Raw genomic sequence first — 15,743 nt, forward strand, 5'->3', positions numbered from 1 at the left:
CACTCCATTTCATTTATCTGAATTTCACAAACAGGTAAGAAAGACAGAAGTTTAAATTGCTATTTGACACTTTATTTAGCTATGACACACAACTCACAACAAAAGTGTTTAGTTAGTGAATCCTGGACAGAAACTCCAACAAAGAACCTATCACTTGAGAGTTCAAAATAAGCTCAGATTAAGTAATTAAAGCCATTTGCGTTTTCCACACTGGCATTTCTTCTTTACTGTGAGTACTTCTCACTAGCAGTGTTGCTATTAAGAAGGTTCAAGGGCCTCCTCAGTAGTGCAAGGGGTTAAGTCTCAGCACTATCAAGCTATAGGCAGCCACTCTGGCCGGGGAGCTGACCCACATGGCACAGCAGACCTCTCCTGTCTCTCCTCTGCTCTCAGCAGTGTATTTCAGTCAGTCTGCCTATTCTGCTCCCCACTCTGTCTCTGGTGAATCCTCTCACCCCCCACACCTCTGGCCTATACCCCAGCACTTGTATGCATAAATAAATGAAACAAATCTTTTTAAAAAGAAGTTTCAATCCTGATGTTTAGACTGGTCCTTAAGGTGAGCTTCAGTGAGCGCAAGCACTAGGAACTGAACCAGTCACTTAAACACCAACCAAGCGGAGAAAAAGAACAGCAGGACAAGTTCCATGGTGGGGGGAGGGAAGCGCTGTCAGAGCAACCCTATAAATGGCTCATTTCCTCCAGTCCCTGCTTGTTTCATCACCTTCCAATTCTCCCTCTGCTTTCAAGGTCAAGTCCAAGCTTTCAAATCAACTCACTGAGGCCTTCTTATCTCTGAGCTAAAGGAGGCCTGTCTCTAACCTCAGTCTCTCCCAGTCCCTCTCCTGTCTGTGCTTTCATTTCCTCAAGAACAAAGATAATCCTACAGAGTTGGTATAAGAGTAAAATAAGGTACGCAGAAAGTACAAAAGAGGCAAGTGAACCATGCTGGCCATTACTAGTGAACAGAGTAGTTAAGGGGCACCCCCTCACCCAGCACCAGCACTACATGGGTGGTCCATACACAGGGCACCGGCACCACCTGGGGGCGGGCTATACACAGTCTCTGTCCTGCCCCAGGTTAACGCAATCTAAATCTGCACTTTATAAAAAAGTCCATTTTCATATCAATTACAGTATTAATAGAGAGTGTAATGCTTGATAAATTGTTACATCCTGGAATGACTTTAGCTGTGCTTCAGTGGTGTTGACTGTATTTTCCTGCTTGTTCAGATCACTGCCAGCAAATCTCTGCCCACAATTCCTTTTAAATAAAACCAATACTTTCCAAAGAACTTTTTTTTTAAAGATTTATCTATTTATGCATATAAGAACTGGGGTACAGGCCAGAGTTGTGGGGGGTGAGAGGATTCACCAGAGACAGAGTGGGGAACAGAACAGGCAGACTGACTGAAATACACTGCTGAAAGGAGCAGCGGGCGAGACAGGAGGGGTCTGCTGCGCCATGTGGGGAGTTCCCTGGCCAGGGATCGAACTCATGCTGCAGTGGCTGCAGCTAGCTTCATAGGTTGCATCTTAACCCCTTGTGCCACTAGGGGGGCCCAAACATTTTTTTTTAAGATTTATTTATTTTATACAAGAACTGGGGTACAGGCCAGAGATGCAGGAGGGTAAGAGAATTCACCAGAGACAGAGTGGGGAGCAGAACAGGCAGATGAACAGAAAACACTGCTGAGGGGGGGCTCCCTGGTGGCACAGGCAGTTGAGCGCCACACTTTGAAGCTGTCTGCAGCCTCTGCAGTGCAGGTTCGATCACGGCCGGCCAGCAAGAATCCCACATGGCAAAGCAGACCTCTCCTATCTCGCCTGCTGCTCCCCTCAGCAGTGTATTTCGTCAGTCTGCCTGTTCTGTTTCCCGCTCTGTCTCTGGTGAATCCTCTCACCCTCCCATGCGTCTGGCCTATATCCCTGTTCTGTATAAATAAATAAATCTTAAAAAAAAAAAGAAAAACACTGCTGAAGGGAGCAGCAGGTAAGACAGGAGAGATTGGCCACGCCTCCAAAGAATTTTTTAAAAAGATTTCCCAGTGAGTCAAAGGCACATTCAAGTTGATATACACATTATACTCCAGCTACACTAAATTATACCTAAGGGCCTTGAACTCACTTGTTTCTTCAGGCCTTGATGTTCATGGACATGCTATTCCCTCTGTCTACAATTACCTTTTTCTGCCCTGAGTTCTAGGGAGGGTTAAGTTTCACTTGTACCTTAAGGCCATGTCAAATACTTCCTCCTATGGGAATTATCCGGCCCTACTCGGCAATGTAGGGCCTGACTCCTTCTGCCACGTAATGCTGAGTACTGCCGTCACTACCTCCCTGCATGGACCCAGGTGTCCTGCTTGAATCCCAGATTGGTCTTTCTCATCTGTCTCCACTGGACCACAAAGATGATGGGCTGTGCCAGTAACACACACAGCCTTAGGCACCTCACAGGCCCTCGAAATGTGTTTGCTGGGCGAGCAAAGAGAGGAAGAAAACAGAGAAGCCACAGACCATTGCTGGTAATGGCCTTGGCACCACAGACCCCACACTCAGAACACCATTCCAACACTGCTGACCTGACTTCAACATAACGGAAAATCACTGCAGGCAAAACACAGAACAGCGTTTCCTGATCATTAGTCATTTGAGAAGCATCTTCAGATGCTTCTGAAGCACACCCTCGGTTGTTTTCTTAAATTGATCTCCTCTTTTTCTGCTTCATAAAGTTTATTTCAAAGAAAGCTTTGCATGATTGGCACCATGGAAACACCAGCCCCTGCAACACACAGAAGGCAAGGAGATGGGAGACGTATCACCTTCTACCTGGACATACATGCACTAGGCTTTGTAAAAAGAATGGTCGAAGGCCGTGGCAGGGTGGAAGGCAGTGCTAAAGGACAATATGACCTCCTTCCAGGCTGCCACAAGGTTGGATAAGGGTTAAAAAAAGAGAGCTTTCTCATTTGCTAATTCAACCATCCTGTCATGAGGTACCACCAGAAATCATCTCCAGAGCAGAGACATTTTGCCAGGCTAAATTCACAGTTTCCTGCAAGGGGCTTCCTAATCAATACTTGACAGCACCACCAACTCAGGTCAGCCAGAGTAGCCGAGGCTGACTCAGGTCAGCCTCATCCTGCACTAAGTTCCCAGTTGCCTCTGCGCAGATCTGGAGTTTGAACAGTATACAAGTTGAGACAGGCTTTGGGCCACAGAGACTTCCAGAAAGGACAGGCCCAGAGCCCCTGATGCCAGGCACAGTTGGGCCCTAACTGCCCGTGGCTGGCAGCTGTCACAGATTAATAATGACTAACAGTGTGCATCTCCTCCCAGTTCTTTCCTTCGTGCCCATGCGCCCTTCGGCATCTGTGCCCGGGACCCCAGTTGCCTAGACCTGTTTCATTTACCACAGTGGAAGTCTGCCATCCATCCAGCATGAGACTGAAAATAAAAAGAACTCAGAAGTTGTGATTTTCCATGCTCTGCCCGCAGAGGCTCCCCAATGCACCCGAGATAATCAGACACCACCTGCTGAGGGGCGCTTCCTCCCAGCACCAGGCTGAGGGCTGGAAGAGGCAGAGGAATAGCCAATAAGCCCAGCCCCGAGGAGGTTAAATCAGTTAAGTCCTTTTGAGGTTTATCTCCCACCACCTGCTCTCACCAGTGGGCCCTGGGGCTCAAAGGCTGTGGATGGTGTCCTGCTGAAAGTCACTTTGTCCCCAGCCCCTTCCCCACTGGGTCTGGCAGGGATGCTAATGATCAGGCTGAGGACAGGCAGCCAAAAGTACATGGGAAGCTGGGGAAAGGCTGCAAGATATTCCGTTTTCCCAAGGAATTCAACCAATAGGTCTGCCCCAATGAACCTTCAAAAAGGACCAAAGGCAACCTGGTTACCTGACTGCATGAGTCAAAGCAGATCTACAGCCAAAGGGACTAACAACCTATTGAACAAACCTTCAAAGACATCGAGAGCAAGTCAAGCCCCGAACCCGTGGTACATCAGGCCCGGCAGCAGGACCGGTTGCAGAGGGACTGGGCCCACTGAGCTCGGCCCCTAACACGGATGATTATGAACGTGCCTGCTCTCCACCCTGGCCCCTGCCAGCCCAATACCAGTAGCTGTACCCCTATGCTTTGATGACCGAAACAGACCCCACATGCTTCCAGAGTCCTGGCTGAAAGCCCCTGCTCTTCGCAACAAGGGCATGCACGCCGGGGAGGGACAGGATCAGGACAGGTGGGCAAGTAGCCCTCGAAAAGCACAGCCGAGATGCCAGCGGCCCAGGCCACAGCCCAAACCGAGTTTGCATGCACTGCTCTGAGAAACAGGGACAAACCGCTAGGGTCAGGAGGCAGTAAAGCCACTGCCATTGACCAGACCAAGCTGCACGGTCACTTTGCTTATGAAGGGCAAGATGTGGGTAAGTACTAAGTAAGGTGCTGGGAAGGAGAGGTGCAGCATATCACTCCTCTAATTTGGGGTAAGTTTGAAAGAGTCAATAAAAGGTTTTTATAAACCTTTTATAAAAGTAATAAACAAAAATATAACAGCGCCTACTAACTCTCCCCCGCCCTGCCCATGGCTGCAGCCCCAGGAGGGAGAGGGAGGGAGGGAGTGAGAAAGGCAGATGGGCAGGTCCCACACAGGCCTTCTAAAAGGCTGAAGAAACTTGTTTCCCTTTGTCATCTGTGCAGAGGACACTGCGACTTCTCACTCCGTTCTCTTCTCTGCAAACCCTGCAGTGTGACCAGGCCCCCCAGGGAGGTGAGAACCCCATGTGCTGCCAACACTCCAAGGCCTGTCACACTTCCCTGGATGGAGTTGGGCAGTTAGTCCCGGAGGAGCTCACAGGCCATCCAGGGAGGCAGTCACTGCAGACTCGCAGGCTGCTAGACACGTGCTTACAAAGCAGTGAGGGCTAAAACCCACCCAGCCCCGCTGGCCTCCCAGGTGCACGCTGTAAGCTCCTCCTTCCTGCCACAGGGTGAAGTTTAAGAAGAAAATCGAAGTAAAAGGCAGGCGCCCTGGAGAACAGGTTCTGATACACAAAACCACAGCAAAGAGTCAAGACAAAGCTATAATTAAGTGTAGTTAATTATGCGGTGTGGGATTTGGGGAGAGAGATCCAGGAAAAGGAGTTGAAGATGGGATCTGGGAGGAGTGAGGCTGGCAGCAGGTGAAGGAGGTAGGTGGGTAAGAGAAAGGACATCCCCAAAGTTAGGGAACGTAGGCCAGAGTTTGTGTTGGGGACAGAAGGTGGAAAGGTCCCCACACCGCAAGGAAGAATAAATCTAAAGCAAAATAAGCAGAGGACCCAGACCACACCTTCGAGAACCAGCAGCTTTATTGGGTAGGGAGGAGAGCGGGTAACAAACAGCAAGACAGGCACGTGGCAGGGGAAGAAGGACAAGTACATGCTGCCAAGACCAGAGAAATGGCACAGGTTCAAAAGGCTGGAGAGAAGACTGGTTTACTTACCAATAAGCGAGCCACTGGTGTCTTCTGATAGTGCTATTTCAGTATACTAGGGGACTCATGTTACAAAGGAGGAGCTAAGAAGACATGAGGCTGCAGCACAGGCCCACTCAATGAAGGACAATGGCCAACGCAGAAAGCAGCAAGGTGGTTTCAAGGCCAAGGACGAAGTGACGCAGAGATGTTTAAGCACTGAAAAGCACCTTTGGTTCTTAGAATCTCTATAAAGATGTCAGCAGTTCCAGCCAATGGAAACAACTCTATAGAGAAAAACCTGACAGTGGAAGGACAGAAAGACAGACAGAATGACAGACAGACACTCTGACTCTACAAGATACTTCCAAAGGAAACAAGGAATTCTCCAGAATGGAGCGTTTGGCATGTGGAATACTGCAACCACTGCAATGCTCTGCCCACAGGCAGGGGGCAGCTCTTCTATGGAGAGATAGAACTTGGCCCCACTGGAAAATCCAAGTCGCCTGCTGACCGGAGCATTTCTAAGCACAAGGCAGGAGCCTAGATGGAAACTGTTATTTCATGTGGCACAGCTTAGTCACCAATGGGAAGATTTCCCCTAGAGATTGCCCAGGAGGACTTATTATTCTAGACACAGCTTTGGGGTGCAGTGAAAGTCTTGTTTCTACAAAATCTAACCATCTCCAAGTAGAATGCACAGCTCCCCTGAGCAAAATGTGATCACGTCAAAGAAATCAAACTGGACTGCGGCTTTGAAAACAATGGTTTCTCCTGGAGCCACATGAGCCAGCAGAGCTGCTGGTGGCACCCAGGGCATCTGTGGAGCTGCCAATGTGATGATTGAAATGCACTAGCAAGCTGCACACAGCGTCCTACAACAGACAAGGAGGCTGGGCTTAAAACAAAAATCCAATTGTTAAGAAAAACAAGCTTTAAAGCACTGGGGAAAAAAAGTCCCAGTTGAAAAGTTGCTGTGGGGGGCTTATCTGTAAGTGTGTGTGCTGTGGGGGCTTTAAGATCAGAAACAGAAAGTTCAAAACCTGTCCTGAAATTCATCACAGCGACCTCTTGGGCAAGCTATGCACAGGGGTCTCAAAGACTAAACTGTGCATCTGCCACGCCCCACCGGGAACCCTAATGAAAACCGTGTGAGTATAAATACAAACATGTCAAGTCCACAGTGGTGTCTCCTGCACTTCCCTCTTGCCCATACCTCTCCAGCAAGTGGCCTGTTCACAGACTGGGCAATATGCTAAGTACATTCTCACTCCAGGACCTATGCACTTGCTATTGCCTTTACTGGAATGTTCTTCCTGATGCCATCTGCAGCTTGCTCCTTAGTTCCTCCAGGTTTCTGCTCAAAAGCCACGCTATCAGAGAGATCTATGGAAAACAGTAATGCCCCAATCCACGTACCCTTTAGTCTTACCCTATTTTATTTTCTCTGTAGCAATTATCACCAGCACAACAATATTGACCTGTTTCTGTGTTTACGGTCTGTCTCTCCCAATTAACTATAAGCTCTACAGGATAAAGACTTTGACATGTTTCCTGCTACATGCCCAGAACCTAGAAGAGAAACTCCAGCCGAGTCTGTGCTTAATAAATATTTGCTGAGGGCCTCCCCGGTGGCGCAGCGGTTGAGCGCTGGGTTGCAAAGCTGCCCGCAGCCTCTGCAGCGCTGGTTTGATCCCTGGCCACTGGGCGAGGGTCCCACATGGCGCGCAGACCTCTCCTGCCACCGGCTGCTCCCCTCAGCAGTGTACTTCATCACTGCCTATTCTACTCTCAGATCTGGCTCTGGTGAATTCTCTCACCCTCCCATGCCTCTGACTATACCCAGTGCTTGTATAAATAAATAAATAAATAAATCTGGGGGGGGGGAGCTTAAAAATAAATAAATAAATATTTGCTGAATGAATGAACAAAGAAATCACTACCACCACCAGTGACCGTTGGTTTCAGCAGATATTTTTTGGGATGCCTGCCTCCACAACCCCCATCTCTGAGAACTACTTGTCTGCAGGGTGGCCCCTGCAGACATATTCATTGTATGTGATTGTGTCTTGGACCAGAAAGGACGGCCTCAGAGCCTGTGAGAATCTCTGAGACATGGCACAAGACTGCAAGTTGCTTGTTTCAGTATCTGAAATGGCCTAGAAGTAAGGTTTGTAAGTTAAAAAGCAGAGAAATTTGCTGAAGGGAGAAAGGACAGTGGGTGCAGAGAGGGCAGTGGGGTGGAGGAGGGGAAGGAAGGAAAGAGTGGAAGCCACAGCGGGGTCAGCAGCAAACTGAATTTATTTCAGGAGTCAAGGAGAAAAGAGGCACAAAATTCACAAGAGACTTGGTACTATAACACGGGTCAAAAGTGAAAGTAATCTTAAGTGTCTTCTGGAGAAACATATCTGAAACGACATGAGGAGCTTTTACAGATAACTAGGAGCTGTATCCAAACAAATAAACACAGCTGGCAGGGTGAAATTACCAGTGGCACTGCAATTTAGAGGTCTGGTTCACCTTAAAGACCATCAGAGTACATGAGAAGAAGGAAATGACCCTAAATTTATCACCTTCCAGGAAACAACTAAGGTACAATCACTAAAATACTAATGTCTTGCTGTTGTGAATCAAACTTCAGTTCCCAAGGATTTAGATTATAATGAGTAGCTGCTCGCACAGATCTAGGTTTTTCTATACTGGTTTGTTCTGTTCTCAGCCTTATTCTCCAGGCCCCAATCTTAAAGGACAACTTTTAATTGACTGGATTAAAGAAGCAGGTACACAGAGCACTAGAAAGCAGGTCATCAGCCATTTCGATTGAGCTTCAGTTTAAATGAAACATGAATGCCCTGATTTAGTGCCTGGCAATTTATCACCCCAGTCTGAGCTCCATGGAGGTCCCCCACACACACACACCTTTTGTCAGCTTGAGTCTGAGGCATGACAGCATAAAACCATCAGGTCAACATTTAGAACATCAGCCCTCTTTTTCCAAGGCCAGAACAATCAGGCTGGGAGTTTCTTCCAAGATCACACCTTGGCCCACCAATGGATAATGAAAACACCCCTGATGTCATGGGCTCTTCCAGAAGGTTTGACCTCCATTCCCTGAGCATCATCCTCGGTAAGTTTGTCATTAAAGAATCCTCCACCTCACTGCTGTGAGGTTTTTTTTAATTTCATGTTACCATAAAGGAAAAGTGGTCTGATCACACAGCTACCATTTCAAAAAGAAGGGGAACATTCAAAGGGGTCAAGATTAGAAAATTGCTCACTATTTCTTATATTTAACCACAAGTTAAATCCATTAGTTTTCATTCAAAACAGAATTTTTGCAGATTGCAACAATGCTAACCAAAATTAATGATGAGTAACAACCATCATTTTTTATTTTACTTATTTTTTGACAGTTAAAAAGGACAGATTTATTAGGAAAAGGAGAAAGAAAAAGAGAGGCACCTGCATAGTCACAGGTGGTCAGGAGAGCTGCTCACAACCATCATTTTTTAAACATGGAACATAATGTGGAAATTAACAAGTCAGCAAACATAAGGAAAGATGTGCCACAAGGCCATTTATTGTGTCCTCTTTATAATACATGTGAAACTACCCAGAATGAATGAAACCTATTTCTATATACTACTGTGGCGTGATCTCCAGGATAAAGGGAAAAAGGCAAGGTTGGGGGGAAAAACGGTGCAAAGTGATGCAATTGTTTACAAAAGAAGATGAATGTAGAAATACATAATCATTTGCTTTTAATTTTTAAAGCTTATAATTTTTAAAGCTTTTTTAAAAATGGCTATAATTACAGGGAGGAAAGACAGGGTTAAGTATATAATTCTTTGAAAACACTCATACTTGACTTCAGAATCAAAGGGCAATATTTTTTATAATTAGAAATGAATTTTATAGAAAGAAATTTCTAAAATGCAACTGAAAATGAAACAAGGAACCTAACTGAATCTAGTTAGTACATAACCACGGAGAACTATAATAAATGAGTTTAAATCTACACATCTCTGAAAAATCTATCTGAAGAATTTTTCTATTAAAACTATAAAAAATATACACATTCAACCATTCTCAGGAATCAAATTATTAGGGTAATTAAAGTCTTATTATTCTAAGACTGTTGTGTGTGTAATATGGATAAAGCAAATAAGAAATCAATGTTAAGAGTGGGCTTTGGCAGAGGAGAAAGGTCAAATGGGTTAATAAAAATCCTGATCTTATATCCCTTAAAAATTAACGGATCTAGGGCCTCCCTGGTGGCACAGGGGTTAAGACACAACCTATGAAGCTTACCGCAGCCTCTGCAGCACGAGTTCAATCCCTGGCCAGTGAGCTACCCACATGGCGCAGCAGACCTCTCCTGTCTCGCCTGCTGCTCCCCTCAGCAGTGTATTTCAGTCAGTCTGCCTGTTCTGTTCCCCACTCTGTCTCTGGTGAATCCTCTCACCCCCACACCTCTGGCCTGCACCCCAGTTCTTATATGCATAAATAAATACATTTAACAACAACAACAAAAAAGAAATACAAGACAGAGAAACATGTTAAACTCCACCAGAGACACACTCAGCAAAACCCAGCCATAAATAACTCCCAGGACCAAGGATCTGCTTTCTCCAATAACAAAAACTACAAACAGAAAAGTGATGCTAAGATATGAATGCTTATCTTCCTCTTGTATGTTGATAGAATGCTGCTTATTGTCATGATGGAGAAGGTGGTGACTTTGGGGATGATGAGGGTGGTGCCCTCGTGTATGGCATTAGTGACCTTATAAAAGAACCCTAGAAAGCTCCCTATCCTCTTCCACTATGGGAGGCCACAACCAGAAATCCTCACAGGAAGAGAGCCCCATCCAACCCTGCTGGCACCCTCATCTGGGAACGCCAGGCCCCAGAACTGTAAGCTGCCCCAGTCTGTGGTGTTTTATTAGAGCAACCTGAATAAACTAAGACAGAGGGAGAGGGAAAGGGAAAGGAAGAGAAATAGAAAGAGAAAGGAAAAGAGTAAAAACAGAAGGAGAATCAAAATATTAAAAGGCTTGGACCTCCCTGGTGGCACAAGGGGTTAAGCACCACACTATGAAGCAATCCACAGCCTCTGCAGCACGAGTTCAATGCCCCGGCCGACCAGGGAGAAACTCACATGGTGCAGCAGACCTCTCCTGGCTCACCCGCTGCTCCCCTCAGCAGTGTATTTCAGTCAGTCTGCCTGTTCTGTTCCCTACTCTGTCTCTGGTGGATCCTCTCACCCCACCCCCTGCCCCGCATCTCTGGCCTGTACCCCAGCTCTTGTAGGCATAAATAAATAAATCTTAAAAAAAATATTTAAAGTCTTAAAAATTTAAAGATATGAGCAGAGCTTATTTGAATAATGATCCAACCTACAAATTGTTTAAAATAACTAGCATAATCTGAACAATGACAAGATTTTTATTTGGTTTTGTCTTATTCAGATGTGATAGTAGTACTTTGCTTGATTTTTTAAGAACTCCATAAATACTAATATATTTAGGGGCCTCCCTGGTGGCTCAAGGGGTTAAGTGTCAGCACTATGAAGCCATCGGCAGCCACGGCAGCAGGAGTTTGATCTCTGCCCAGGGAGCTGACCCACATGGTGGAGCTGACCCACATGGCACAGCAGACCTCTCCCGTCTCTCCCACTGCTCCCCTCATCAGTGAATTTCAGTAGATTCACCTGTTCTGCTCCCCACTCTGTCTTTGGTGAATCCTCTCACCTCTGCCTCCCCTGCACCTCTGGCCTATACCCCAACTCTTGTATGCATAAATTAATAAATTGTTAAAAAAAATACTAACATATTTATCAATAAAATAATGTAGGACAAAGAAAAATATTGGATGGTTTCACCTATAGGAGGAATATAGGGAAACCAAATAAGGGATCAGGAAAAAAAAAATAACAATAAATAAAAAAACCAAAATTAACAGGCAACTATAAATTAGAGACATTCTGCAGGGGAGGGGGAAGGAGGAGTGTCAAAAGAGGGGCGGGACGAGCACAAAAGACTACGGTGATGGTTCATGGGTGAACTGATGATAGGAATTTTACGGGGACTACACCTGAGAGGAAAAAGCATGCATTCAACAAAAATGAACAATGGGGCCTCCCTGGTGGTGGAATCCTGTCACCCGCCCCCCATACCTCTGGCCTATACCCCAGTTCTTGTATGCATAAATAAATAAATCTTTTAAAAAAGAGCCAAATGGAACTACTGGCGCATCCATTTACTATGAGCTGCCAACTCCCTCCTCCCAGAACACAACACCCTTCTATTCCAGAAAACAGCCCCCATAGCAACTTGTTCCATGCCAATCAATGGCCAAATTAAGAAAGGACACAGATTTGAGTCTTTCAGATCTAACTGCAAACACAAGATCAACTTCTCTTCCATTAAAAATAGGATTTAATAATGCATGTGAAAGAAAATTTAATGACTTACCTCAAATTCTTCCCAAAAGCCTTGTTTGACTTTGTCTGTGGTCTCAGCTAATTTGCTTAGTTCTCGAACCCGGCTTTCTATTTCAGCAGCATTGATACGAGTTGTGTTGAGGGGCTAATCAAATTCAGCCATTGGTGTGAAGTGAAAAAAGTATTACAGAAAAAATGTGTTAATGAAAAAAATAACTTCTATGTTGATATTCATAAGGCAAGGACAGGAAATTCACAAGACACAGTAATTCACAATGAAAGTTTTCAAAACCTGTTTCACTTTCTTTTCTGTTGTCAGAAAAATGTATCTTTCTCCAATCTCTACTTTACTCTGCTGATATAAATTCAAACTAACTTTTCTTTATAAATAAGACCACAATATCAGGCCTCCCTGGTGGCACAGGGGGTTAAGATGCAACCTATGAAGCTGTTCGCAGCCACTGCAGCATGAGTTCAACCCCCAGCCAGGGTGCTCCCCACATGGCGCAGCAGACCTCTCCTGACTTGCCCGCCGCTCCCCTCAGCAGTGTATTTCAGTCGATGTGCCTGTTCTGTTCCCCACTCTGTCTCTGGTGAATCCTCTCACCTCCCCCCCCCCCCCGACTCTGGCCTATACCTCAGTTCTTGTATGCACATATAAATAAATCTTTTTTTAAAAAAAAAAAAAAAGACTACAATATTATTTAGAGAAATATCATTTGCCACAAGTAATAAGAGTGAACTTTGGAAGTGTGATAACTCCCAAATGAATAAGTGTGACTACTTATAACCCAAGGAAGTTCTATAATGAAAATGAAGACTTGGCAAAAACTTGCTTTAGAAACTCTCTAAGGCCATTTAGGGATCACAGGGAGATAGTCATGGGGATGATGCAATATCTGGAATTTGTTTTCAAATACTACAGGAGAGCAGTGAGTGTGGGAATAAATGAAGCAAGATTTGATGAATAGGGCCTCCCTGGTGGCCTAAGGGTTAAGTCTCAGAACTATCACGGCTAAGGCCTGAGTTCAATCCCCAGCCAGGGAGATGACAAGGCACAGCTGACCTCTCCTATCTCACCCGCTGCTTACCTCAGCAGTGTATTTCAGTCAATCCACCTGTTCTACACCCCACTCTGTCTCTGGTGAATCCTCTCCCCATCACCCTCCATACCTGTGTCCTGCACCCTAGTTCTTCTATACAAAAATAAATAAAATCTTAAAAAAAAAAAAAAAAAAAAAAGATTTGATGAGAAGATCCTAACTAAAGCTGGATTAGGCACAGGGAGGTGCATGATACTGTTCTGTAGTTGGACTACAGCTGGAATACAGATGGACTTGAACGTCCCAACTCGCTCACCTGTTTGAGCTGGAGCACCGTGCCCAATGTCTCCACCATGGGATTCTTCTTGTAATGCTCCACGAGGTCTGTCAAAGAGTCAAACCGTTCTCCTCCACCAACATCGTATTTCAGTTCCTTTCAAGACAAAAAAATTCTATTAATGACCTTTAATGTTAAGTCATTGTTTTTCCCAAATGAAGTACAGACACTAACTCTCCCCCCGTAAAGGAAAAATTCAACAGCAGCAGAAGCACATAGGGAAGGAGGCAACATGGATAAAGAAAATGGAAAGGCTAACCTGACTGAAGTCGTTCCATGGTGAGGTGTAAGTAGCTCTAAATAAATATCCAACAAAAATTTTTACGTCATAAGTTAAATAGTAAGAAATAAAAGACGGTGTTCTTTACTATTTGCTTATACTCGAGGTTAAGTACACAGATGGCTGCTGAATAGATGGTAAGTAACTAGTTCTCTCTGAAATACTAGCCAAGTGCAAGGCTGGTGAGGCAGCACTGGATACACATGCCCTTACTTTCACCTTCCAATGAAAATGTAAAAGGAAATTATAAACACAGACCAAGAATTTCTTTTCAAACAAGGAGATCAGAATAGGTTATTTAAGGGCAACAGTTAAATTCAGAAACACAAAGCCCTAGAAATTATGTATGAAGATATTTGGGTATGATATTTTACTTAAAATAAGACTAGAGGTTGGAAGAAGCACTTTCAGAATGACAATTAAGGGCCTGAAAATCCACTCTTCCATAAAGGCAACAAGAACACTGGCAAAAACTGTCATCGACTTTTCAGCATTTGAAAATTAACCAAGAGGTTACAACACTCTGAGGAGCATTTATTTAAGGGGAAAAAAAAGACTGAATCTTGGTAAGTGCTCCAAGTTACAGTGTTTTAGCTGCCCTATTCCCACCTCTCCCCAGATCCATGATAGCCTTAAAAACCAACAGGCATGTAACCACAGAAGCTATGAAACAAGCCACCTAGTCCAACCAGATAGGACAGAATAGATCTGGAGACCTTTCAAGAGGCCTGTCCCCAGAGAATCATCACTATTTGGCCCATTTAGCAGCAACCTGGAAAAACCCTGTTTTCAGAACTTGATTTTATTTGACCTGACTTAGGGCTCACTCAGCCATGTCTGCAGGGCATCTGTCCAAAACAATCAGCAGTCACTGTTTAATATCACAGCTGCCTGAGGTCAGGCAAATACTAAGAGACTGACCAAAAATTTAAAAGGAAACTTAGGCAATGTCCAGAGGGAGTTTTGAAAACTCCAACATATTCTTGAGAATCTAGAAGGTTGTGTGCAGGGCTGTGTGAGTCCAAGAAAGATACAGGAAGGTTCTAATCTTTACCTCCAACTGACCTCGAAGTGAAGGCTAAGGCAGAGTTTTAAGGTGTCAGAGCACAGAAGACACAAGCCGCAACACACACACACACACACACACACACTGCTGAATTTACATCAGCAGAGTAAAGTAGTGATTGAATAGAAAGCTCTGTCCAATCATTAACTGACCACTAAGTTAACCAAGCAAAGACTTCAGAGGCCACACATAACAAAGAACAGGAAAGTCACTAAACACAAAAACAAGAAGTACAGACACAATAAAAAGTGGCACCAACAAACTCTGGGAAGGACAGCTTATTTTTTTTTTTAATGGTCTAGTTTGCAATAAAAAAATTATGAGACATGCGAAGAAATAGGAAACTATGCCGTATACACAGGACAGAAAAAAGCAGTCTATAGAAATTGTCCTTGAGCAGCATCCCTGGTGGCACAAGGGGTTGATAAGCACAGCACTATGAAGCTATCCACAGCCACTGCAACACGAGTTTGATCCCCAGCCAGGGAGCTACCCACATGGTGCAGCAGACCTCTCCTGTCTCGCCCGCTGCTCCCCTCAGCAGTGTATTTCAGTCAATCTGCCTGTTCTACTCCCCACTCTATCTCTGGTGAATCCTCTCGCCCCCCACACCTCTGGCCTACCCCGTTCTTGTATGCACAAATAAACAAATAAATAAATAATTCTTTAAAAAGCAAACAAATGAACAAGTTTGACATAGTTGTCCAAGAATCAACCTCCTTGATCCAGTGGCCACAGCAAAAACAAGAAATGGTTCATTCAGTTCACCCAGTCTTAACATAGAACCTGTCACATGCAGCGTATGTTGGCACAGGCTAGACCGGGCAAGCCTGGGGAGGAGCTTTAGAAACTGGGATTGAGGCCATCTCCAGAGGCCATTACGCTGAAGAAGATTCGAAACTGCAGGACAGGTGACGCACCAAGGCATGATTTAATCTGCCCGAGACAGACTGGAAACAAGCAATTTAATAAAGTTCTGAAATGATGAAACAATTATGATAAACAATGTATGAAAAGTAGAGAAGCCCTGGACTAAATGAGCAAAGAAAATCTGACTTTGGGAGTAATGTTCTCTGTCTTCTCCCAGAAAAATACCACCGAAGGCAGCATTATACCAG

At 44.9% G+C, this 15,743-nt stretch overlaps 1 protein-coding gene across 2 annotated transcripts in view; it reads right to left on the reverse strand.

The window, feature by feature from the left end:
- The window catches only part of PTPN11 (protein tyrosine phosphatase non-receptor type 11), a 74,235-nt gene that overhangs the window by 31,051 nt on the left and 27,441 nt on the right, over positions 1-15,743 (reverse strand). For both annotated transcript variants that reach the window (XM_037511131.1, XM_054695322.1), the window contains exons 5-6: positions 13,259-13,375; positions 11,931-12,044 (exon numbers count right to left, since the gene is read on the reverse strand). In XM_037511131.1, the coding sequence (XP_037367028.1) occupies positions 11,931-12,044; positions 13,259-13,375 (231 nt within the window). The remainder of the gene's footprint in view (positions 1-11,930; positions 12,045-13,258; positions 13,376-15,743) is intronic.

Source organism: Talpa occidentalis, unplaced genomic scaffold (genome assembly GCF_014898055.3).
Source record: "Talpa occidentalis isolate TD23 unplaced genomic scaffold, MPIMG_talOcc4v2.1 talOcc4.14, whole genome shotgun sequence".
In the NCBI taxonomy this organism is placed as follows: domain Eukaryota; kingdom Metazoa; phylum Chordata; class Mammalia; order Eulipotyphla; family Talpidae; genus Talpa; species Talpa occidentalis.